The sequence below is a fragment of the Hyperolius riggenbachi genome, chromosome 9 (genome assembly GCF_040937935.1).
Source record: "Hyperolius riggenbachi isolate aHypRig1 chromosome 9, aHypRig1.pri, whole genome shotgun sequence".
NCBI classification, from domain to species: Eukaryota; Metazoa; Chordata; class Amphibia; order Anura; family Hyperoliidae; genus Hyperolius; species Hyperolius riggenbachi.
Window position 1 is genome coordinate 187,085,057 of NC_090654.1, and position 26,064 is coordinate 187,111,120.

The window sequence follows — 26,064 nt, forward strand, 5'->3', positions numbered from 1 at the left end:
GCGGTGCCCCCCATACTGCATAATGAAGTAGGGCTACAGAGCATTATTTTGTTTTGATAGGCAATGTGAAGATCCCTCGAGTTATGAAGAGTCAATATGCAGTGTAGCATGTATGGGAGGAGTTGCTTTGGCTACCTCTCTTATGTTCCAGTACCTGGGCTCCTCTGTTTGGGCCACTGTGTCTGTGGTGTTTTCCATCTCTACTAGATCCTGGCCACAGAGTCTTCCGGGTTCTCATCTGCTGGTGAAGCCTCCAGGCTCATTCTGGTCTGAATGTCCATTGCTAATATTAGTAATGGAGAATGGCATCAGAGTGAGGCTTGGGGCTTTGTCAGAGGCATGTAGACCCAGAAGCCATTGCGGCCAAGACCTAGAGGAGATGGAAGACACCATGGAAGCAGTGGCCTAATAGAGGAGACCAGCAACTGGCACATAGGAGAGGGAGCTATAGCAACTAATCTCCTGAACACTATGGGCCTGATTCACAAAGCGGTGATAACCCAGTGATCACGCCTAAAAGACTTTAGGCGTGATAACCTTTGCACTAGCTGAGTTATCACTGCTTTGTGCCGCTGATCGCGCGCAACGTCCCGCATGCAAAGTTTAGGGTTTAATGGGTGCTGCGATAGCGCGTGCAAAGTTTTGCGCGCTGGAATTTCGCGCGAGTTTCTTTTTATCATGCCTAAACTGAGTTTAGGCGTGATAAAGGGCTTTTCACCAGCGTGCAAACATTTTGCACCGCTTTGTGAATCAAGCCCTATGTATTGACCCAAACATACATGGAGATTAGATAGAAAATATGCGAATATACCATACACGGTAAGCAGAGAACATCTTTAGTGAAAAGTACAAGCTAAAATGACTACAATTCCCAAATGTACAAACTGATGATGGACTATACAAATTTTTACTTCTCTTGTATAAGTGTAGTACAGCTCTGTCTCTTCAATAATTAAGCAATCCTACTGGCACTTTAACATGATGGGCAGCGTCACTATCAATAGGGGGCTCAGGATCTCAACTGGCTTCCATATGGATTCTTCATAGGAAAGTACAGAAAAAGTACTTTTAAGCAAACGGTTAGTTTGCACACAAAAGATCTCTGAATGTCAAGGGGATGAGGAATTAGGAGAAATCGATAAAGCTTTTTTAGCCATATTCAAAATAATAATAAAAAAAATAATGCTGGATCTACTTTTCCCTAATTGACAAGGACAAAGGAAAATCTGTCCTGGCTGCCCAGCAAAATTTAAGATCCAGCCCTGAAAATGTTAGCTGTAATAAGAAATTAATTTGGACTTCAAAACTCATCAAAGGTGTCCAGAGTGAAAGTGGCATTTCACAGGCTAAATTCCTGTGCTGGGCTACAGAGCTAGTCATATGACTCAGCACTAGAGCAATGCCAACTATAGCTTTTTACCAAGGAACTACCGTATATTCTTCCCTGCTGAAGAGCTTTAGCTTCTTCACAATACTAAAAAGTACTAATAAACTAGTACTGCAAATAGACACCCCTCCATTCCCATTTTAAGGCTGTAATTTAAAATAGGAGTTCCCATGGGATATAGTCACAAATCCTCAGTAAAAATGTATGTACATTTTACCGGGCGTTACTAACACAACCTACATAGCACATTACATAAATAGCATAACTCACTTTACACATGCAACATAGACATGGGGCACTGCATGTACAGTATAATTATAATTGCATGTACAATTATGTAAATTATGTCATTATGACCCTTGAACTACAGGTGCGCTGGGTGCGCACATTAAGTTTACTGGCGGGTCCACAACAAGATCTTATCTTCAATAAATCCAGGACAGATTGTATAAAAAAAACAAAAAACAAAACAACTGCAGGCACATGTACATAACTGTTGTCAGAAAACCACTGATATACAGTACTAACCTTATGTAAATGACACTATGTTCTGATACGAGCCAGGTCATAATTCTAAACCTTTACAACCTAATAGCACATAAAGCAGAAGCAAAGGAAAACAGCAAACAGCCAGGGGGTCAGCAGACCTCTGCAAGTGAAAACTTGATAACAAATTATAACTGCATATTGATCAGGCAGCACTTTGGGAGTCATTTCCTACATTTTTAATATGATTTATACTGGGAAAGATAAGTGTATTTATATCATACACATGATAAAAAGTGTGATGATCCTTGCTTGAAAAATCTGCCTCAAATATTGCCATTGTTTTTGAAGTGTTCTTCTGATTTTACACTCCTTAGCATTGCTGCCTCTGTGGGATCTTATCGGCACTTCAGAAAATGCTGAGTATGGACTACTGATGAGTCATTTCTTAATGTGAGCAATGTTAGTGACATGCATTTATGTAAAAAAAAAAAAGTTCTAATCACACTCATGTATAAATACACTAAGGGAGCATTCATATTATGGGGTGTTTGCAATAAACTGCAGAATTTCCTGCGTAAACTTTTACGCACAATGAGTAGATCCTAATGCATTATATGTAACGTATTGCATTCTGCTCTACTCTTTATGCAGCAAGACTGTATGCATGTAATTCTGCTTAATGCAGTTTTTTGCATACACCCCTATGGGCGTTGAGGTGTGGTATAAAGTCAATTATGATCGCACAGCAATCATTCACATTGTCCCATTTGATTCCTAGGTGACTGAGATTCCATCATATTAACGCCAAGCTGTGCTCTACCATAGAACTCGCAATACAGATGAATGGAAATGAGATACAGTGTGTCTCAATCCGTGCGTTACCAGAAGACACTAAGGGCTTGTTCACATCTAGGGCATTTTGCATTTTTTTTTTTTGATCGCTGGCAATTTTTAAAAACACCCTGAAATCGCTAGTGCAATAAATCCTTACGGGACAATTCATATCAGCGCATTTCGTCCACTTTCCGCTCAGCAAAGCACTGCATGTACCATTTTCGGGGCGATTTTGCTAAAATGGAAGGTATAGGAAAAGTGCAAAACGCTCACGAATCGCTTTATCGCTCGCAATTGCGTTCGCGCTTTTAAAAATAAATACATTGTATTTATTCTATTCCCGGGTCAAAGAGTTTACTTCCTGACTTGCGTCAGGAAGTGAAAAAGCAGAATCGCTTTGCAAAAGCGCGTTAGAAAAGCGCTATTAAAAAAAGCAGCGCCCACCCGAGCAACGGGAGGGGGGAAAAAATGTGTCCACAAAATCGAAAATTGCTGTCGTCTGCAATTTCGATTTTAGATGTGAACAAAGTCTTAACTGAAACCCATTGCAATGTGCAGCATGCACACCAGAACAGATTAAGGCCTCTTTTCCATGAACAGTTAAACTGTGTGCTCAGGAAGCAGTTACCACTTACCAGGCAGCAGTGAGCAGATACCAGGCAGCAGTGAGCAGTTACCAGGCAGCAGCAAGCAGTTGTGAGAGTTGGAGAGGCATTTCACTGCCTATCAACTGTCTGTGGAAAAGAGACCTTAGTGTGAACCTAGCCTCAAAATTTAAATAAATGTACTAAAGCTTTGTGCTTCAGATCCATTTCAACAGACGGCCAAAGTTCGGCACCACCAGTAAATTCAGACTCATAGGCTACATGACTCTGGATAACAGTCCAGACCTGTTTTAAGCTGTTCTGTTCCTGTTCAAGAATTGTTTTCAGTCTACGCTGTTGTTTTTGGCCTTGGCAGAGACTTGACATTGAACATGAGAAAGGATCTTATTCCCAGGTTCTGCTGCTGGGAGGGAGGTACACAAGGCAAGACCTAGTTTGGAATGGAAATATCTTTCTCTGAAACGTGGGCAATAAACATGATTGGTGATTTTCCCCGGAATCCTGGATTGCACAGAAAAAAACCCTCAATAAATGTTGAGTGAAATATGGATAAAAGTTTAGTGTGTTTTCCGAATAAAGCAAATGACCAAGGGCAAGCATGCATGTTTCCACTGGTGTCTGAGTGCAGTTAAACTAGAGCCCATCACTTAGCTGAAAAAAACACCATGCAAGCAAAAGAACTGTTCACTTAATGTAGAAGATCAGGCGAACATTTTAATTTACTTTTCATACGTGGATGCAGTCTGCATTATAAAAGCAACATTTCCCATAGAATGACAGGCTTGTGAGAGCAGAGTTCACTGATAGAACTGGTCAGCCCAGAGACTGCTACTTTTCTAGGGCTGTTAAATGCGTTGACTCTGGTCTCACACGTCCGTCCCCTTACATGCCTGTAGAGCTCAGCAGACTCTGATGATGTCACCATATCAACACTCGCCAAATATTCAGATAGACAGCTCATAGAAAAACTCTTTTGTGGTAGTCAAGGTGAATTTTAAAAAATGTTAAAGCCTATCTTAAGTAAAAAATAATAACCTTCAGCAGACAGTATTGCTGTGTGTGTTGTAATGTATACATGTGCTGGAGGGAGTAGCAAAAGAGACAGAGGCCGTTATTCAATTAGCTTTTTCTCTTAAAGAGACTGTGTAACAAAAAAAAAATATCCCTTGGGGGGTACTCACCTCGGGAGGGGGAAGCATCAGGGTCCTAATGAGGCTTCCTCATCCCTGTAGCTGCAGGCAGTCCAGCGCTGGCTCCTCCGAAGCATCCCGGAATCCTCCCCCGACAAGCACTGATTTATTTACCTTCCCCGGCTCCAGTGGGGGGCGCTGTTGCGGCTCTCAGCACGGAGATAGGTGGAAATAGCCGATCTCTGGCTATTTCTGCCTATCTTCAACAGAGAGTCAATACTGCGCCTGCGCTGGAGCCGGAAAGGTAAATATCCGTGGGATCCGTGGGACACAGGAGGGCGGGGGAAGCCTCGATCGGATCCAGAGGCTTCCCCCACCCGAGGTGAGTACCACCCAGGGGAACTTTTTTTAGTTACAAGTTTTCTTTAAGTTTTCTTCTAGAACATACTTTTTCATCTGCTGTTTAAAATAACTTTTTAGCACTTGAAAAAGTACCAAAGAACAGGTGAAAAAGTACTGTCAAAATATTGTTTTGCTTGCTGGTGTCTTAAAAGGCATTTTATTGATAAGGTGTGAAATATCACCTAGGAAAACATTTAGGAGAAAAAGTGAATTGCATCAGGCCCACAGTCAGCTATCCGCCTGGGTTTCCGGTCTATGATCTGTAAATGTGGCCATACATCTGTCGATTTGGCAGCTATTAACAATCCAATTCATCGAATCCGATGAAAATCAGTTCTGCCAAGAGCACACCTGATCGAAGATTCAACCGATTTACTCCTGAAATTACAGTCAATCGCAGGGCTGTGCAGTCAGAGTTGAGGTGTCGGAGCAATTTTTGGGTACCTGGAGTCAGAGGTTTCATAAACTGAGGATGATTTTTGTACTCACTCCATAGCCCTGTAAGGGCTGTGGAGTCGGAGCAATTTTGGGTACCTGGAGCCGGAGCTGGATGAAGTCAGATGAAAAATGTAAGCGCACTGGTGGGAGCAGGCATACAGGGATCCAGTGGAGAGCAACAACCAGTGTGGATTTACACATAATTGCCCTTACATGTGCTTCCCAGTGCCCGTACTCTGTGACCCAACACCTTGTACGTACTCATATAACCCTGGAAGAGCAACACAGGTTGGGGGAGTCCTGGGAGGCTAGTCACCGGCTCTGGGATGGCAGCACATTTTTTATAGATCTCAAGGTGAAACTGTTGAAAATCTATCTGTAGATACAATATCAGTCTCTCCTAATAATAATCTATCAGACTAAAGGCCTGTACACATTTAATATTTGTTGCCTGGAACAAGTGCTGTACAGACATGTTGTTCTGCTCTCAGATGAGCAAAGAAAATCTAAAGTTTGTATGTAGCTTACAGGTGAAACTCAAAAAAATTAGAATATCATGTTAAAATTCATTTGTGTCAGTAATTTTGAATCAGATTGAGAGACTATTTAAAGGCTCAGGAACCCTTTGCAAGCCTTTTGGATTAATTAGCTGATTAGAGTCTGGCACTTTGAGCCTAGAATACTGAACTTTTCACAATATTCTAAGGCCTCATTTCCATGGCCAGTTGAGCAGTGTACTCAGCAAGCAGTTACCAGGCAGCGGTAAGCAGTTACCAGGCAGCAGCAAAGAGTTACCAGGCAGCAGTGAGCAGCTGGGAGAGTTTGAGAGGCTTTTCACTACCTACCAACTGCTCGTGGAAAAGAGGCCTAGCTTTCTGAGATTTTGATCTTGGGCTTTTCATAAGCTGTAAGCCATAATCATGAAAATTATAACAAATAAAGGCTTGAAATATCTTGCTTTGCATGTAATGAGTCTATTTCATGTATTTGGATTCACCTTTTAAGTTGAATTACTGACAAAAATGAACTTTTGCACGATATTCTAATTTTTCGAGTTTCACCTCTGGCTAAAGATATGGGCCTTAACACTTTTAGGCTCCCTGCACACTGCATGCGATTCAGATTCTTAATCGTTTTTTACATGCGATCTTTACTGCATGTTTTTTCTACATTTTTCTATTGATAGCATTCAAGGAAAATCGGAATCGCAATTCGGAACCGGAATCAGAATCACAAATCAGATTTGCAGTGTGCAGGGAGCCTTAAAGAGATTCTGAAGCGAACAAAAAATTCTACTTTTACCTGCTAGTTTGCTTCAGTAGTCTCATTAGATGTAAACAGCCGCATCCCTGCCGCAAAACGAGGGCTTTAGACCCCCCAAATCACTGGGCAAGCATCCACGATCATCTTGGTCGTGGATTGTGCTGCCCTGAGAGGCAGAGCTTTCAGCTGCGGCTCTGCCTCTCCTGATGTCAATCGCTGTGTAGATCTCCGCCTCTCCCCTCCCCTTTCTATGAAGGAAGAGTGAGAGGGGCGGGGAGAGGCGGCGATCCTCGGCGATTGACATCAGTAGAGGCAGAGCTGCAGCTGAAAGCTCTGCCTCTTTCAGGAAGCGCCGGCCGGATTGCCGCACGGGGATTTGGGGGGTCTAAAGCCCTTGTTTTGCGGCGGGGATGCGGCGGTTTACATCTAATGACAGTACTGAAGCAAACTAGCAGATAAAAGTAGCAATTTTTGTTTGCTTCAGTCTCTCTTTAAGAGGTTTTGCTGCTTATAATATTTGAAGCACAAAAAAAATACTGTAAGTTGCAAATGTCATTACTATTCAATTTCCATTATAAAGGACTCTTCATGTAGTCCTTTAAAGAGACCCTGAGACGACCTGCAAAAGAAAATTTATACATACCTTGGGCCCATAGCAGAGAATGGATGCAGCAGAGGAGGATGCCGAGGGACTGATCAGCCCGCATGGGGCTGGAGGAAGCCCCAGGTATGTATAAATGTTCTTTTGCAGGTCGTCTGAGGTATACTTTAAAAGGAACTCGAGGATGAGAGACATATGGAGGCTGTCATATTTATTTCCTTACAAACAATAACAATTGCCTGGCATCCTGATGATCTATCTGGTCAGTAATGTCTGAATCATACACCTGAAACAAGCATGCAGCTAGTATTGTGAGAAACATTTGACCTGCATGCTTGTTTGGGGTCGATGGGCAAAAGTTTTAGGACAGAAACCCACTAGAGCGATTTTTTTTGAGTGTTCATGGATCGCTTTAAATCGCTAGCGATTTCTCTGTGTACTTTTACATAGATTTTAGGTGATAACGTACACGAATTCGCAGTAACATTTGTGGTAAAATTTGCATCCGAAAACGCAAGCGAATTTCCTATTAATTACATTGTATGCGAATCTGATGGCTCTGCTGTGCAGATTTTTCCTGCACAGAAAAACGCTCTGTTTTCCTGACAAGTAGAAACAGGGTAATTAAGTTGTATTGGTTGTGCGAATCTGCGTGCAGAAAACGCATGCAGATTTGCGATAGTGGAAACGGGCCATTAATGCTCTGCCAAAATAAATGGATAGGACAGAGTCCACAGGAACGATTGTGAATATGGAAATCACAATTGCAGGACATGCATGATTTGGGAGCATTTGCGCTCCAATATAAAGTATATAAGCGCTGGCAAATCGTTAATGAATCGCTACACAAATCGATTTGTGTGTGATTTTGAATTACTGCAAACTGTAAAAAAAAAGATAATAATTTGAAAGAACCAATCAGAATTAAAATTGTTAATCGCAAATCGCGATCACAAACGCTGGCTAAAAACTTACACTTTTTAAAATCGCCGAAAAACACTCATGAAATCACTTACAGAAATCTAATTCAAAAAGCCAGCAATTGTGATTGCTATTTGCGACTTGTAGTGGGTTCCAGGCCTTAGAGGCAGTGGATAAGCAGGACAGCCAGGCAATGTACATAGTTTAAAAAGAAATAAATATGTCAGCCCCCATTTGTCTTTCACCTTTAAGGCTCTCTTGCTAGGTTTTTCTTTTCTCTGCATGACTTAGCTGGGAGGCATCACGCTGTACAAACCAAGTGGCAGGGATGTTCTATTAACCCATCTGATAGAATATTTAGGTTACATCACTAAATCCCAATAAAACAGAAAATGTACAGGTATTTATGCAAGTACCGTAGCATCTGCGCAGCAAGAGTTATACTAGCCATGCATGCGCTGTGAACAGAAAGCTACTTTATTTGACTAAGTACAGTTTTACCAGGGTTAATGGCTCAACTCCACTGACTTATGCCCCACTGTATCCAGATAACCTATTGATATTAGTGAGAGGTCCATTATTTACCTGATCTAAGCAACGTTTACTGATTTATGGTGCTATTTAGAAGAAGAAAGACACAAAAAAGAAGAGAACATTAAAGATAAAGAAATATAAATGTGAACTAAAAAAACCTTGGCTGAGAAGAAGCAGCTTGACATCACCGCCCCACAAAAGAGGACATAGAACAAATGTTTGTTTAGTGACATGTTCACTTAGCACTGACAAGTAACGCCTCTGGACAGGAGGCACAATGCCACACACATGGACTGAGTTAACGTACCTGTTCTGGTTTTAATCCAGGAGGAATCCAGGCATATTCTTCCAAAGCACAGCCAGAGTCGTCATCAGATGTGGAATTCCTCTGGAAGTCGAACATCAACTTGTTCATGGTCTTCTCCATCTCCAAAGGCATCGCTGTGGCGCTGTGCTCCTCCCGTGGGCACTTACAATGCAGACAGATCTTCCTGCGGAAAACAAATTCCTCTATAAGTGTGCCACTCTTCAGCTATTCATGGAAGCTAAGAAACCAAAGCATAAACACATTCCCTGGCACAGAGCCATGGCTTCACGCGAGCTCACACAACCTGGCTCTTTTGTTTGTCAAATGTCAATATTGCAGATGGGACAAGAACAGGTGCATTAATCAACTGACATGTGGGATGTGAATGGGCAGGCAGATAAATACACACTGCACACTGTGTCTGATTTACTCATGTTGAGGAACACTGGAAAATCCAGTGTCTGTTATTAAAGTGAATGGGAACCGCATTTAAAAAAAATGAGATAGATACTTACCCAAGGAGAGGGAAGGCTCTGGGTCCTATAGAGCCTTCCCGCTCCTCTCCTGGTCCCCCCGTTCCAGTGCTGGCTCGCCCGGTAGCAGTATTTGACTAAATTAGTCAAATACTGCTTTACCCGGCCGAAGGAGGCTTCAGGGAGCCCAAGTGCTCCTGAAAAAGGGCGGCCCTGTACTGCACCTGCGCAAGCACGCTCTCTTGCACGCTCACGTCTATGCAGTATGGAGCCGCACGTCTTCGGGAGGACACGGCTCCCGAAGACTTCCAAATACCCTTTCGGCAGGGGATTGAAACAGGGGGGGGGGGGGGGAGCCAGCACAGGATAGAGGGCACCGAGAGAGGAGATGGAAGGCTCAATATGACCCAGAGCTTTTCCTCTCCTTAGGTAAGTATTTGCTTCATTTTTTTTAAAATGCAGTTCCCATTCACTTTAACATTACACTATCCAGTAATAAAATATTCATAATTCAAGAACTATTCACATGCATTGCACAGAGATCTTTGCACTGCAGATTATGATTTGTTGCACCGAAATATACAGAAAAACCATGAACAGTCATTCAACCAATCACTCCGCAACTTCCATTAGTGTCTACAATGATTGAAACGAAGGCTGCAAATGTTTTCATCCAATAGTAAATTAAGAAATTCTAAGCCAGATTTGATGGATCACTTAGGTTCTCCATCTTTCATATATCAGAATTATGTGAAATACGTGTCAAATGAGCAGCCATCCCACCAAGCCATTCTTAGATTTAAACTGTCCAGTCTCAGGCTGGGCATACACGGCTCGTTTTTGCAGCTTAATTCTGCAGTCGATCCCTCTTATCTTCCGCTGTTTTTTCTTATCATTTTCCATTCACTGCTATCACAAATCGAGCGGCAAAACGATCGAGCGGGAGATTGGACATGTCGGAAATTATCTATCGAGCCGTCTAAATGGTTCAAAAACGAACCGTGTATTCCCAGCATTAGAGCACAGCCAGCTCTGTTGTCTCAAAGTGATTTTGCAAGTACGTTCAGAAGTAAACAATCAGAAGCACTCAATCTACATAAATTGACCGTTTGTGGTTGATTGGCACCATCAAAATTATCAAATTCAATTGGTTGGAAGGTCACTCGTTCGCTAAAATTACAACGTTAATGGGCACCTCCCAGCTGCTCCACAGTAGTACAGCTCGGAGGTGGACATTCCGTCAGTCAGGGCTTGTGGGCTGAAACTAATATGTTCCATTAGAGTTACGTAAAGTGATCTTACATGGTTGGATGAAGTGTCAGTGAAGGCAGGCATGACTAGCCCTGCACAGATAATCCTGCTTGGGGAAATAGAAATTAGCTGCATAATACATTTTGGCTGATCATGATAAATTCTGTATGAGGAGTCCTGCTGCTCCTCTCCCCGCTCCTGTTAATAGTACAGTATAGTTTCTTGGGCAGGCCAAGCATGCCATACGCAGATCTAAATATACCACTTGGCAGCTTAGTGAAAAAAGTGGGCAAATGTTTTGCATTCTTTCTACAGCTTAAAAGTTCGTTTTAGTAATATTATCATGTGACCTGAAGCAGCTCAGCTGAAAAAAAATCTTTATTCCCCCTCCCCCCCTAAAAATCTTATAGAAAAGCTGCAAATGAGCAGCCTAGCCCTATGGGTGGAGTTCATCATAGTGTGGAGCAGCTTGGAAATGGAGAGCGTGACATCACTCGCTGATAACAAACGCCTGTGCCGAGAATCTAGCAAATGTACAGCATCTCCCCATGGATGCCTTGGCCAACTATCAGCCAGGTGGATCAATCTGGCCAATGGCCAGCTTAGAGCTTTGTTCTCCCCATTCATCCCGCAATGCCACAACCATGCCGCTCTTTCAGCCCTCCACCACACGCCTGGCAACAGAACACGTTTCTAGCCTTTAGGCTAGTAATGCTCTTATATAGAGTTAGTTCTGCAATGTCACCTAAGGGATCGTGTACCGATCTCCACAGACTGACATTCCTCATATGTGTGTTTGTGAACCTTCACTGTCCTCAGAGAAGCTCACAATCTAATTCCTAACACATTCATAAGTTCATTCCAGTCTAAGGTCAATTTTTTGGCGAAGCCAATTAACTTACCGTTATCTGTTTAGTATGTGGGATGAAAGCCACATAAACACGGTGTGGCGAAAAGGTTTGCAAGTTTATAATATTTTGCAACCGGTTAGAATAATTTATACTTAAAGCTATCAGAAAGTGCAACCTAACCACTGATTTCAATGTATTTGTGTCAGAAAATGCAATTCAACCTAACCCCATTTTCACACAGAACCCTCCTCTACTAGGCAACTAATAACCCCCCCAGAGGGAAGTAACCCCCCCCCCCTTGGTGGACAACTAGTAACGCCCCCTGAAGGGAACTAAACACTGGCAGATGCAAATAATAACAGCTGGGAAATGTGAAAGATGGCACCCATGCGCAGTTAAGCACAGCACATTCAAGTTGCAAAATATTACAGGTTGCAACATTTTTCATTACACTGGCACAGTGTTGAACATACATATTCAATGCTGAGTGTCCTACCCCATATTCATAACAGGGACCCAGCACTGCAAGGAGAGGGTGTAGAGCAGGGGTTTCAAACTCCATTTCCCTGGGGGCCGCAGGAGGCAAAGTCAGGATGAAGCTGGGCCGCATAAGGGATTTCACAAAAAAAAGTCCTCAAATGTCATTATTAACAGTTTTAATTATTTCTTCTGAACATGAAGTGTCCTACCTTATAGTTCGCTCCCATTACAAGTAATCTGACGTGTCCCCGCCGCAATACGAGGGCTGTAGAGCCCCCAAATCGCCTGGGGGGTAATCCGCCGGCATTTCCTGGAAGGGGAAGAGCTTTCAGCTTCAGTTCTGCCCCTCCTGACGTCAATCGTGGTGGATCGCTGCCTCTGCCCGCCCCTCTCACTCTTCCTTCACAGAGAGGGGCGGGGAGAGGCGGCGATCCGTGCGGCGATTGATGTCAGGAGGGGCAGAGCTACAGCTGGAAGCTCTGCCCCTGAGCGCAGTTGTGGATGTTTGCCCGGGGGATTTGGGGGCTCTGCAGCCCTCGTTTAGCGGTGAGGATTCGGCGTATTACTTGGGAGCACTGAAACGAACTATAAGGTAAAATAGTTCGCTTCCGTGTCTCTTTTGCTTTTGCCAGCGCGGGCCACAAAATATTGTACCGAGGGCCGCAAATGGCCTGGGCCGTGAGTTTGAGACCCCTGGTGTAGAGTATACACTACACCACAGTGAGCTGACAAGCATTATAAACACTGCATGTTAATTCCACTTGAGCAGCTGGCTGTGTGGGCAGGACTGCTTCATCACACAGCGCTTTCTGAAAAAAACCGCAGCCTGCAGCTCTGTCATTTGTGCTGCAGGAAGTTAGAGCAGGAAGGGCTCCTGAAAAGTTATTTATTAGACATCATCATACTACATAAACATAAAAACAAGCTGTACTAGAGGACTGAGGAAGCCTTTGTGCCTGGAGCTAAACTTTAAAAACAACAATAACATTTTGTACAAACTGACTATTATCTGATGTCTGCATCCAGCCTACAGAGCTACAGCTGCCAGGCAGCAGGCCATGCTGGTATTTGTTTGTCCTCACAGCTAGCGGGATACAACATGCAGGATCTGAGGAGTACACTGTATATGAGCATGCAAAGCGTGCTAAAGCAAGCCTCCACTAACGGGCTGTAGAAGTAGGTTACACTGCTGGATTCAATTCAAAACCAGATCAGGTCACCGAGCAGCACCACATGCTGCCTTCCTGCCAAAAGCAGTCTAATGAGAGGAGACGAGGGATTTCACCTCAGAGTGGACAAAAACAAAAGTGTCCCTGCTATGCAGATGGGAACACAGGGATACCTTGGTGGTCCACGGATTTAATGGCCTTGTTGCTTGTTCATTTTAGCAATCTGTGGTGTGAGGCAAGTGAGAACACTAATACCCAACTTGATACTACGTCTCCTATTCCAGGGATCAGCCAAACACTTCAGATTGAATGGAATTGCAGAGAACCAGCTGAGGGAAAGGATGGAGAGCTGCCATATTTCCCCCATTTCCTGAAGTTTAACAGGTCTAAATTTCATGCTGAGTCTGTTTTCCATCCAGAATGTCATACTCTACACAGCGAAGACTGGAAAGGTTACTTTAAAGTGCACCTGCCCCTTATCCACAGAGAAGAAATCAGTGACTTGAAATGGCCTTCCAAACTGCCCTGTCATGTGACAGCCCTGAGAAGGCCTGAATTTCACACAGCAAGCAGCTAAGGTTGCTGTAATCTGTCATGGGAAACTTTTACTTCATTAAACAGGAGTGTTATGGCCCATACTCACGGGCTACAATTGTCGCCGCAACACGCTGCGCGCGCGTAGGGCGACAGGTCGCCCGTGAGTATGCGCCGTCACACGGGCGCGCACCCCGAACTGTAACCCGTCGCTGATGTTGCCAGGCGATTGAAAGTTTCAATCACCTGGCGACAGTCGCCGCCGCAACTGTCGCTAGTCCGCGTGAGTACGCGGACTAGCGACAGCAACCTCCATTGAGGTATACAGAGCTTCCGGCGGGGGGAGGAGGAACGTCGGCGACAGCTTCCGTCGCACCGCTGGTCTCTCTTCCACGTGTGTACGCGGAGGGACCTGGCGAGGAGCTGTCGCCGGCCTGTCGCCCACACGCTCACGTGTGCTGGCGACAGGCCACTTTTGCAGCCCGTGAGTATGGGCCATAAGAAAGAAAGAGAGAGAGAGAGAGAAAGTTACAGAGTGCACAGCAAGCTCTTGGTAAACCAGAACTCCTAGGAGAGAGTAAGCAGCTAAAAAGGGCCAAAAAGCCCTGTTACTTAAAACACTATGCAAAACAGAAATTTGTCTTCTTTAAACAGTATTTGAGATTTTTAGGCTGGCGTGACCATATGAGGTGTCCCACAATGCATCACTGCTGGAGGTGTGTTTGGCTTTCAGAGACAACAAAATGTAAACCTAGAAAATGGAATGGCTACAGGGTTAAGAATGACAAAATTCCTGAATTCATGTCTTCCCTCATTGTCACGACTCCTGGCTATTATATGTAGATCCAAGACAGCTCTGAAAATAGATTGTCTTAGCATCATGTACAAGTTACAGGGCTTTCAGCACAGAACTAGGAGTGACCAGGCAGGACTATCTGCCTCACACAGTGGCCATCTAATTTTTGTTTAAGGTTTAGATTCACTTTAGAGAGTGTACAAGGATTCTAACCTTCAACGTGTAATTTACTGTATTTAAAATGATCATTTGTACATGGCGAGGAAAGGAACAGCGCTACTTAAAAACAGATTGCATCCTTATGACTACCTGCTTGAGAGTGCAAGCCCCACTAGTGGGATAAAATACACACCCAGCATTCAAATAAAATGCACCTGTCTACCATTGGAGGATTTTGGTTTCCGTAATAGCTTGCATGCAACTTATTAAGTACTCGTCCCTCCCACTGCAAAGAAGTCCTCCCCCATGGGAGGGGCCCTAACACTAACTAATCCTAAAATATGCATATGCATAGCCTGGGTGCGCTATTCGGAGGCGGCCTGGTGATGCGCTGATCCACCTTTGCGCAATTTTGCATTTGTACTTGGTAGCGCACCGGGGCTATGCATATGCATAATTTAGGATTAGTTAGTGTTAGGGCCCCTCCCATGGGGGATGACTTCTTCGCAGTGGGAGGGACGAGTACTTAATAAGTTGCATGCATGGTTTACTTGTCATGAGAGCACTGAAGCGAATATAAGGTAAAATGGGCAAAATGAGTTAGCTTCAGTGTCTCTTTAAGTAGCGCTGTTCCTTTCCTCGCCATGTACAAATGTAAGTAAGTTTGGTCAGCTGCTCCCATTTAACCTCCTGAGCGGTATGGACGAGCTCGGCTCGTCCATCACCGCCGGAGGCTGCCGCCGATTTTTATCAAATAAAAAGCAGCACACGCAGCCGGCACTTTGCCAGCCACGTGTGCTGCCTGATCGCCGCCGCTCTGCGGCGATCCGCCGCGAGCAGCGGCGAAAGAGGGTCCCCCCAGCCGCCCGAGCCCTGCGCAGCCGGACCAATCAGTTTCGGCCAGCGCTTAGGGCTGGATCGGAGGCGGCTGACGTCAGGACGTCGGCTGACGTCCATGACGTCACTCCGCTTGTCGCCATGGCGACGAGGAAAGCCAAACAAGGAAGGCTGCTCATTGCACTTATGCTTGCCGGAGGCGATCAGAAAAACGCCTCCGGAGCGCCCTCTAGTGGGCTTTCAAGCAGCCAACTTTCAGTTGGCTGCATGAAATAGATTTTTTTTATAGAAAAAAAACCCTCCCGCAGCCGCCCTGGCGATCTCAATAGAACGCCGGGGAGGTTAATAGCATTGCTTATTGATGTTCATGCAGAGCTTCTGTTTGGTTTCAAGGTGCGTTTGTAGTGTCTGGGGGGGGCTCAGCGCACCTCTGATTGGTGGCCATTTGGAGGCGGCCTGGTGATGCGCTGATCCACCTTTGCGCAATATAAAATGAACAACCTGCATTCCCTCTAGCATAGAATATACTTTACATAGCATTGCAAAAGTAATTTTTGCTTTGAAACTAACAAACTCAACTTCTATTTTCCCTGGGATGTGGTCATGCAAATATGCCTACAAGAAGCATCACGGGGTTTAAATCTTTGCACAACTGATCTCCTGTTTCATGAGCAGCTCTCTTCTTCTATGTGCCACAGACTACCTGTACCATGTGAAACAAACCCCCTCTTCTATATGCTGCCCCTGTCAACAGAGTGCATCATCCTCCTCTAATTCAGTCCCAACAGATATTGTTACCGGTAGCAAGTGAATATTTTAGTTCATGTGTCCCGTGCAGTACATGGGAATGTATAGAACAACCACACTAGCTGAAACATGCAATCATAGCTCATTTTCCTGCAGGCACTTTACATTTGATAAACTACTGAAAGTATTACTTATAGATTTTATGGGTATTACTCACAGCTCTATACAGGGTAATGGGTAATTTAGGTTTAGTGGTCTTTTAACACAGAGTGTAATCTATCTGACTTTCTGGAAGGAAATGCTTTTAGGTCTATGATTCATTACTGCAGATGTTCTTTGCAGCAGACTCTTACAAAGGTGTTTTTTTCTCTGTAGGATTTTTTTCTCTGTATGATTCATTGAGGTAGGTTTCCTCACCCACCTTCACTTCCCTCCTTCCAGCTAAGATCTCATTCAGAAGAGAGCTACATTATCTCCTCCTGTATTTCTCACTGCACTGCTTACTTTAAATGTACCTGAAGCCATATAATTATGACAGTAAAGCCTTTAATATGGCTAGCCTGAAATCCAACAACCTATTACTACAGGAATTAAATCCTGACCAAAAATTAAAAATGTTTTGTGTTGACTATTTTGAACCTAATTCCTGTATGAACTCAGTCCCAATGGAACAAGTCAGAGGAAGCCCCCCCCCCCCCCCACCCACCACCACCACCACCACACATACCGGTACTTCATCTCCTGAGCGTATTTATCTGCTGTGAATGTGATATCTCCTCTGAGCCTGTTTAATAGTCTTAATGGTCTTGAGCAGTTCCCCCCCCTCCCCCCCGGGCATTTTCACTGGCATCCCATCACAAAATGTATAACTTATAGATGTGGCCCAATGCACATCTAATTATCGACGGCCCGCATATAGAATAGCAGTGCACCAACCATCCACATGCTGTAGAAGCCAGCGAGCAGTAATTTGCTGGCTTCCAATCCAATTCTGCGTCAGGTGACAACGCTGTCCAACTGGACGGCAGGCTGTCACCTTGGTATGCTTCACTATCTGGAGCACAAAGATGTTCTTTGGGCGCTGCATAACTGAATGGCTGCTGCTGGGAGTTCTCCTCCGGGCATGATTGGGGGGAATCAATACCTAGATTCAACTAAAAAAATTTCAACATCATTTTATGTATGTTCCGGCCCCCCAGCAGTCTGAAGTATGTTGACCTGGCCCTCAACCAAAAAAGTTTGGGTACCCCTGCTCTTGAGTTTCCAAATTCCAGCTTCCCGTCAGAGCTTCTTCCCTGCTTATAACTGTCATTTAACAGAGCCTTCAACTTCCAATGAATGAATGACTGCATCTTAATCATGAGGTAGTTCTATAATTATTAGTAAATTAGCCAAGATAGTGGCCTCAGTAGGCAAGATAAGTAAATAAACAGGACAAAAAGAATGTAAAGCTAAACTGAGTCGGTAAAAGAAAAAATTAGATAATTATCTAAAGAGAGGGAATGGTCTGAAACTTTCAGAGGTTTTCAATTCTCCTGCTGCCGAGGACCCTCTGACAGTCGGTGGCCACACTGCACCTGCATGAGTACGGCTACGGCTACACAGTAGCAAGGATCTATGAGTGGAATCGGCTCATTGCACTGCCATACTCGCGTAGGCACACTATGGGTCACACTTATACATGGTGGGGAGCGTGGCCAACAGAACATCAGGTAAGGTAAGCTCTTGGATATGTCCAGAGGGTCTGTGCACGGTAACGGGGGGGGGGGGGGGGGGGGGGAGGGTTCGGATGAGGAGGACACGGGAAGGCTCTGTACTATCCAAAGGCTTCTAACTTTTTTCGGGACCTATTTGGTTCACTTTAGGCCTATCAGCTGAAACAGCCAATTACAAAACAGATTGCGAAGGTTCTTTTTTAAATAATGTACCGTAGTTTGTAATGAGGGAAACAAGGATTGTTTCCCTCATTACAAACTACATTATTTAAAAAAGAACCTTCGCAATCTGTTTTGTAATTGGCTGTTTCAGCTGACAGGCAATTGTGTCTGCCAAAGGAAAGAAAAAGTTATCACTAGGTATAGAGAATAGTAGAGCATTGCACAGTCAGTCACAGTCAGCCACCAGTTAAAGTAGACCTGAACTCTTGCACAGGACAAAAGGAAAACATATAGAAATGTGTCAGCTGACTGCCACAGCAGAGAACTACTTGGTAAATACAGGATGCTAACAATATGTCTGCTTCCATCAAAGCAGGAAGTAGAAACACTGCAGATTTATTGCAGGATTTGTATTATCTGTAACAAAGAAATGTTTTTCTTTTAATGTTAAAATGCTTTTGCTTATCTTTTAGAGCAGAGAGGGAGTTCAGATCCACTTTAAGGTAGAAAGCAGTAGATTGCAGATGTTTAAGAGATTAAGAGACAGCTTCACTGTGGTAGAGTGACCTGAAAGTATCCAGTTACAACTACCTCATTTGCCTTTGGAAGCAGCCAATAAGGGGACAGGCAAAAATGGCGCACAGCGCCAATAGTGTCAGAATGGCGCTGCACTTCAAACGATATTTATCGTTTTATATGTTTTTTTTTTGCAGGGATCGGGCTGGAGGAGAGGCAGCGGCCGGGCAGTGGGCTGGCAGCGGGGGTCGGGCTGGAGGAGAGGTAGCGGGCTGGCAGCGGGCTGGCAGCGGGGGTCGGGCTGGAGAGGCAGCGGGGTGCAGGGAGTAGGATTAGGTAGCATGTGTATACATTACATTGTCCCGGCCCGGCGTTCGCTCCTCACTTCACAGCTTGCACGAGTCCTGCATCCAGCCAATCACCATGCGGCTTCCGCATGGTGATTGGCTGGATGCAGGACTCGTGCAAGCTGTGAAGTGAGGAGCGAACGCCGGGCCGGGACAATGTAATGTATACACATGCTACCTAATCCTACTCCCTCCACCCCGATGCCTCTCCAGCCCGACCCCCGCTGCCAGCCCACTGCCCGCTGTCTCTCCTCCAGCCCGACCCCCGCTGCCAGCCCACTGCCCGCTGCCTCTCCTCCAGCCCGACCCCCGCTGCCAGCCCGCTACCTCTCCTCCAGCCCGACCCCCGCTGCCAGCCCACTGCCCGCTGCCTCTCCTCCAGCCCGACCCCCGCTGCCAGCCCGCTACCTCTCCTCCAGCCCGACCCCCGCTGCCAGCCTACTGCCCGCTGCCTCTCCTCCAGCCCGACCCCCGCCTCTCCTCCTCCAATTTTTCAATGGCGCACTGTTCTGTTTTATAAAACGCTATTTACCGTTTTAATGTATTTACATTAAAACGGTAAATAGCGTTTTATGATCGGCAGAACGGTGCGCCATTTTTTACTCTGCGCCATTTTTGACTGGATGCGCCAATAAATGCATTGGGGAGGAAGTACTATAATTACCATATATAATCATGTTTTTTATGTAAACTACAGTAAGTTACTATACTTTTCAACTGCTAACATAGCTTCTTTAAAGCAAACTTGAATTGAAAGTAAACTGATGAGATAAATAGAATGTTAGTACCATAGAACCGAGTCTCATATTTACATTTTTTATTTGAGGGCTTCACTGGGAACAATTGAAGGTAAAGAGGCGCCCTGGTTGAAATAAAAGCATCTAAAAACAGCTTAAAATCGAGGAAATAATATGAGGTGGCTTACCTCAATAACAAAATCCTTGTATATGACAAAAGATTTTTATTTAGCACAATCCTTCACTGGGAAGACTACATTCTAAACAGCTGGATAGTGTGATATAAGGGCCCATTCTCACTAGGGCGATTAGCGAGTGATTCCCACTAATCGCTGAAGCGCTAGCTCTTTTTAAAGCGCTAGCGCAAATATAACTGAGTGGCGGTGATCTCACTGAAATGTGTTACCTGCAGCATTTTGCAGCAATTCTCGAGCGGTCGCGGTACACTGCTTAACTACTTAAGGACCGCCTCACGCCAACGGGCGTGACCGCGGCAGCAGCCCCAGGACCGCATAACGCCAATTGGCGTCAAGTCCTGGGGCTGCAGTTTCCCAGGGAACAGCTGCGCGCATGCGCGATCGTTCCCTGCCGCTTCACGGAATGGAGTTCCGTGAATAGCCTGCTAGCTGCCGACCGCGGCTAGCAGGCTGATTGTAAACATAAGGGGAAAGAAATCCCCTTTGTTTACAAGCGTACATCGCTGCCGGGGGCCGCAGCGCTGTACAAGATCGTCGATCCCCGGCCTCTGATTGGCCGGGGAGCGCCCACCTCTCATAGGCTGATGCCTATGAGAGGCCGGAACAGGACGGATCACCGTCCTGTTCCAAATTAGATGACGGAGGAAAGGGAGGAAGTTAAGGAAGGGAGACAGGGAGAGAGAGAGAGCCTCGCTGAGGCATCTGAAAAAAAATATAAACAAAGCCTGCAGTGATCGTACCCCTCCGTCATCATTTCCCCTTAGGGACAAAAAAAGGATGGGAGTCCGATCGCTGGGCACCTAAGCTGGGGTGTGCAGGAGGCTGAAAAGCCTGCACAGCCCAGCACTGCAAAAATGAGCCTGGTCTTTAGGGGGGGTTACCACTGCGGTCATCAAGTGGTTAAACAAGCGCTGATCGCGATCGTCAGGAACCGCGGGAGTGTACAATGATTTTACCACGCTAATCATGGTAAAATCACCCACGCAAAATGGTGGCACTAAGGGCTACCGTTTTACACTTTTAAGTGTGAATGGGCCCAAAAATCTGTTTTGTTGAGCTGCAAAACAAAAAGAAGTAATGACCCTTTAAACGATTTAGCCCTAAAACCTTATCGGCACTGTTTTCTCAGCGAGAGAAACCTTTGTGCCTTGTATTTGCTTTTCAGGACTTCGGGCACACAACCAACCAGTTTCTAGTGGGCAGATTAAGGAGAAGAACAATGCTCTCAGCCGAGATGATCCGGCACTCCAGATCTTTCAGCGATGCACCAGGGTGGCTGTACACAGGCTAGATTCTCATCAGAGACAGCCCCATGCGGCAGCCTTTCCTGAGCTTAAAACAGAGTCTGTACAAGGCCTTAGTGTGAAAAGGGAAGGAGGTCATCGGTGGAATAATAAGCATGGCTGGACATAAGCTTCAAATGTTAGCAGCAGTTATGATTCCTTTATCCAATCCAGATACCTTGTTCTGGGAGTTTCATTTACATCTGAACCGTTCAGTTGACCCATGAACATTTACACCATATCTGATCTGTTGTACAGATGTGTTCTACCGACAACTACATAAACAGCCTCTTCCGCTCATTCAGGCTAATCTTCCCACTGTCCTTTCCTTATATTTTATTAGCTGTATGGCTTTGTTATCTGCTACACTGTCAGGCAATTGATTATTATTGTAATTGCATTGCCCCTTTTCCACTGGTGCATTTTTCCTGTGTTTGGGTTAGGCTACTTTTATACACGGCGTGTTGCAATTGTCCTGCAGCAGAAGAGTCCGGAGCAGGACAATTACACTGCACCATTTCCCCTTGCATTTTACCCTGCGGCAGAGTGTGCCAATAGGGTAACATGCATTGCTCTGCCTCACTCAGTGATGTGCTCCCTGCTGGACAGGAAGTATGTCACTGAAGCTTCATCACTCACTGCCATTGCTGCATTATCTGTGTGGTAGGCATGGATCATGTGGCAACCCACTGCAGAGTTTGTGGTAGCCTTGCGCCGTTTTGCTACTTCGGTCACACTACACCAGTTTACCACAGTGTGTAAGTCCCCAAAGACTTACATTGCACCTGCGACAAGCAGCGGCAGGGGAGAGTACCGCGACACAAGAAAGCACGATAAGTGGAAAAGGGGGCCTCAAAATTAATGGAAGCACAAGATGTGGTGCAATGCAATTTTCTTGTCATTTCGCTGTTTATCCTAATGGAATCCTCAGAAAATGCAAATGCAATCACACAGCGAAAATGCATGAAAATCATGACAAAATACACAGTAAACTGCTCAGTGTAAATGAGAAAAATCGCAATCACATGGCAGTTGATATACATGTTTCAGTAGGAAAGGTCCTCACAGGTTGTCCTAGAATCTCATCTACAAGATAACTGCTTCAGACATTATGCCTAATACACACGATGAGATTTTCTGGCAGATTTACCGCCAGGTTGACTATTTCCAGCATGTCCGATCTAAAATCGATCAGAAATCAGATCGGACATGCTGGAAATAGGCGATCTGGCAGTAAATCTGCCAGAAAATCTCAGCGTGTGTATTAGGCATTGGACTTCAGTTCCTGAAAATGACTGTAGAGTTAATTCTAGCTAATAGATTGCTAGCAGCCCTGTGAAAGCTCATGCTCCTTTGACTTGTTTCATTGTCATGCACTGCCCTGTGGAGGGGGACAGACGGACGGACAATAGGATCCATGGACAAAGCAATCAGCTGTTATAAATGGCTAACCTACTAGCCCTGTTGCAATCACCATAGTTTGTCCACCAATGTGCCAATACAAGATTAACATCGTGGAATGGCCATTTATCAGGCAGTACTGGTGGTCCAGTGAATACGTTTATGCCCTTGTAGTTACACTTTAATTTCTGGAGGCCTTTGCAATAACTATGAGCAGACTGCATCTTGGGACCACTGTTATTTTTAAGCATCCTATTTAAATCCTATTAGAAGGGAGTGTTCCTTTAACTGTCAAGCCTGTGGCATTTCAGCCAAGTGCGAATGTGTTTCATTATAAAACATTAACAAGAGTTGAGGAAGCGCCAAGAACACTTGCATCATCCCTGACATCTCTCGAAAATTCAACTGGAACTGAACAAAGCTGATTGTTGACTTTTACAAGTTACAACATAGATAAACACAAGATAATTATTTTGTACATGTAAAGTGCCTGGACCGACTACACAATATAAACAACACCAATGAAAAAAAATATATCTGTACAATTTACAACAATTTGTAAATTAAAACTGCTCCAAAAATTGTTGACTTTGTGCCTTGTCCCATTTGGCATTAAAGGAACTGGAACCTTTTAGAGATTTAATAGGGCTGATGTCACTCAATTTCATAAAAAAAATAACAAGACAGCAATAAGATGTAACTAAGAAAAAAAAAGTCACACCTGCAACAATGCAGAGCTTTAACCCTTAGACTACCGCAGACATCTATAGGTGTTCTGAGTTTTTGCATCCATACGCCACACACATGTAATGGCATTTTAGTACAAAGTTTTTCCACCTGCAGTACACGTCTATCAATGATTTTGTTTCCCAATATGCCTCTGTTATGGAAGACTTAAGCTTCATCTCACCACAAGATTGATCAGGGGCATATGCGGCGACAAACGATCCGACGAAAGTTCGTTCCCTGATCCATCTTCCGCAATATCAGGGCTGATAAGAAGCAAGTTGAACAGTTAAAAATGAAACAGACAGCACGTTAGGTGTTTTCTCTAACGTTCCCACTGATATATATGGTGAAATACATGAGGGTGCTTCGTCTCTGGTTCACTTTAAGGAATGAGTGGTGGGACTTCAGAACAGGCATCACCAGTGTCACCCTGCCAGGAATGAATAAAAGTGATTGGATAAGACTTTACAGCAACAATCAGCTTCTTTCCCGATAACTACTGACACAAGAATGTTGACAGTGAAAACCTGGTATGGGGATCTGACTACATTTAATAACTGATGATGTACTTATTATCAGCTTGCAAGAATTTTGGCTGGGTCACAAAGTTAAGAGCAGAGAGGAGGAGATCAAAATATGATATGCAATCCTCTGATGGTGCCATGGACCACATCTAGGGCCATCTATATAGTTGCTCACCACCGGTATATCCACTGCTCTGAAATTGACCAGATCCCAAGGCTAAAGCCCTGTACACAACCTAGATGGCTCTTGGCTGAAGTAGCTGGTCTGCTGAGAATTTAGCATGTGTACAGCTGCCCCTGATTTCCCCCAATGTGTTGATGAGAGATCAGAACTGGTGGGCCATCTCATCCAAGCATAGGCAGACCCTATTGTTCTTCTACTCATCACGCCATGGGCTCTCCCCTCCTCCTTAACAGCAAAATAATGCGTATCTAGCCCACAAGCTAGCAATACATCTGTACAGAACTTGATCCTGAACTGTCATACCCCGAGGAATTGATTCCTGATCCCTGTGGGCAACAGTAATTGTGGGCGTGTATGCACCTTTAAGCTGCTAAATACCAAATAAATCATTTTAAACTAAAGAGTGAAAACAGAACTTGAAACCAGATTCTGTTTTATAAGCTCACACTGTTTCTGTATAGCACCAAATACAAGAAGCATGGTTTATATGAAATAGGATAAATTAAGGAAGATGGGTTTCTCGATTCTCCTGTGCGAGTCAGTCTACCGTGCCCATAATATTAACTTGTGCAAATTTCATATCTATTTCAACAGAAAGGGAAGAGCCCTGTCCCCCACTCTGTCCCTCCTGTGAGTCAGTCTTCAGTGTGTGCAATGTAACCTCCCATACTGTTAATATCTATTTCTGCAGAAAGAGAATGAGCCTGGCCCTTCTGTGCAACGCAAGCTGTATACACGATTTCAATAACTGTCCCCAAAATCTTTCTGGGAATGATCATTGTACAGACAAACTCCCTGGCAGCCTATTCTGTTTTATGGAGAGGCGAGGGGCCCTCATGCGGGGACTACAATAGAACAACAACAGAGGTAGGTCTTAAGCAAACCAGCATGGCAGATCATTAACAGCATTGTCAATGGCAATGGCAGACATCTATACTCGCTCTAAATTCGATTCTGCTACAGAATTGGCCAACAAAAATCTTTGTGTACTTATTTTAGTGTGCAGATTGTGTACTCTGGTGTCCCTTCCCTTGCCTGTTTCAGCATCACATCTGTTTTACAAGCTTGTCAAAACTGGGTGGTCTTGCTTGGAAGTAACCATATCTTAATGGATGAAAATGGTAAGACTGAGATCTTTTGAGATAATACTTCAGTTCTCAAAAAATGAATTTTATTAGCCCTGAACATAACACATACAGAAAACATCCATTTTATAAACAGTGCCTCTCTTCAATGCTCCAGTTTTCTTTGAAGCGTCTGTGATATCCACATCCCACTGCCTGCTGTCAACAAATTACTGCAGCTACTCTTCGCTTTGTGGCGCTTGCTATTGATATTGAAAATGAAAGAAAACAACAAAAAAAATCGATGTATTGAACATATGACAAGAATGCTTGTTTGAGAAGCGCCCCCGCCGAGGATGACCCATCACCAGCTACTCTCCCAACAACGCAGGAGATTTTGGCAAATTGCCACCCAGGCAGACTGCAAGATATGTTCCCAAGTGGCGTCTGCTCTGATAGGATAATTCCTGATACAATGTAACGTTCTCACCGCAGGCTTGAGAGGAACAAGGCAGCCCACATACAGGAGAAGAGAAAGCTTCAAGCCCCAGTCATTACTATTATATTTGATTTATACAGTGCCATCATCTTCTGTGGTGAGGTACAAAGTAAAAACCAAACAAGAGTACATAAAAATATAGACATTGGTACATGATACAGAAATGGTAGACAATATACGGTAATAAGTTACAATGACAACTGTATAGGGCGAGAACCCTGCCTTACAATCGAAATGAATAGACAGAAAACAAGAGGATCACACAGTTCTCCTTATTCACTTTTTGTAGAGATTTTATTTTTTATAGAATTAAATCTGTTACTTTGTTAATGGCTGTTGACATTTGTAATTTAAAATAAAGTTCTATAAACATTTTTTTATAAATAATATGAATATATTATTTATAAAAAAATGTTTATAGAACTTTATTTTAAATTACAAATGTCAACAGCCATTAAAGTAACAGCTGTTTTCATTTAATCAATTAAGCAAACATTT

General features: G+C 44.2%; 1 protein-coding gene across 4 annotated transcripts in view; it reads right to left on the minus strand.

The window, feature by feature from the left end:
• PRICKLE2 (prickle planar cell polarity protein 2) overlaps positions 1–26,064 on the minus strand; it is a 500,639-nt gene that overhangs the window by 143,933 nt on the left and 330,642 nt on the right. For all 4 annotated transcript variants that reach the window (XM_068253797.1, XM_068253798.1, XM_068253799.1 and 1 more), the window contains one exon: positions 8,912–9,095. In XM_068253797.1, coding sequence (XP_068109898.1) covers positions 8,912–9,095 — 184 coding nt within the window. The remainder of the gene's footprint in view (positions 1–8,911; positions 9,096–26,064) is intronic.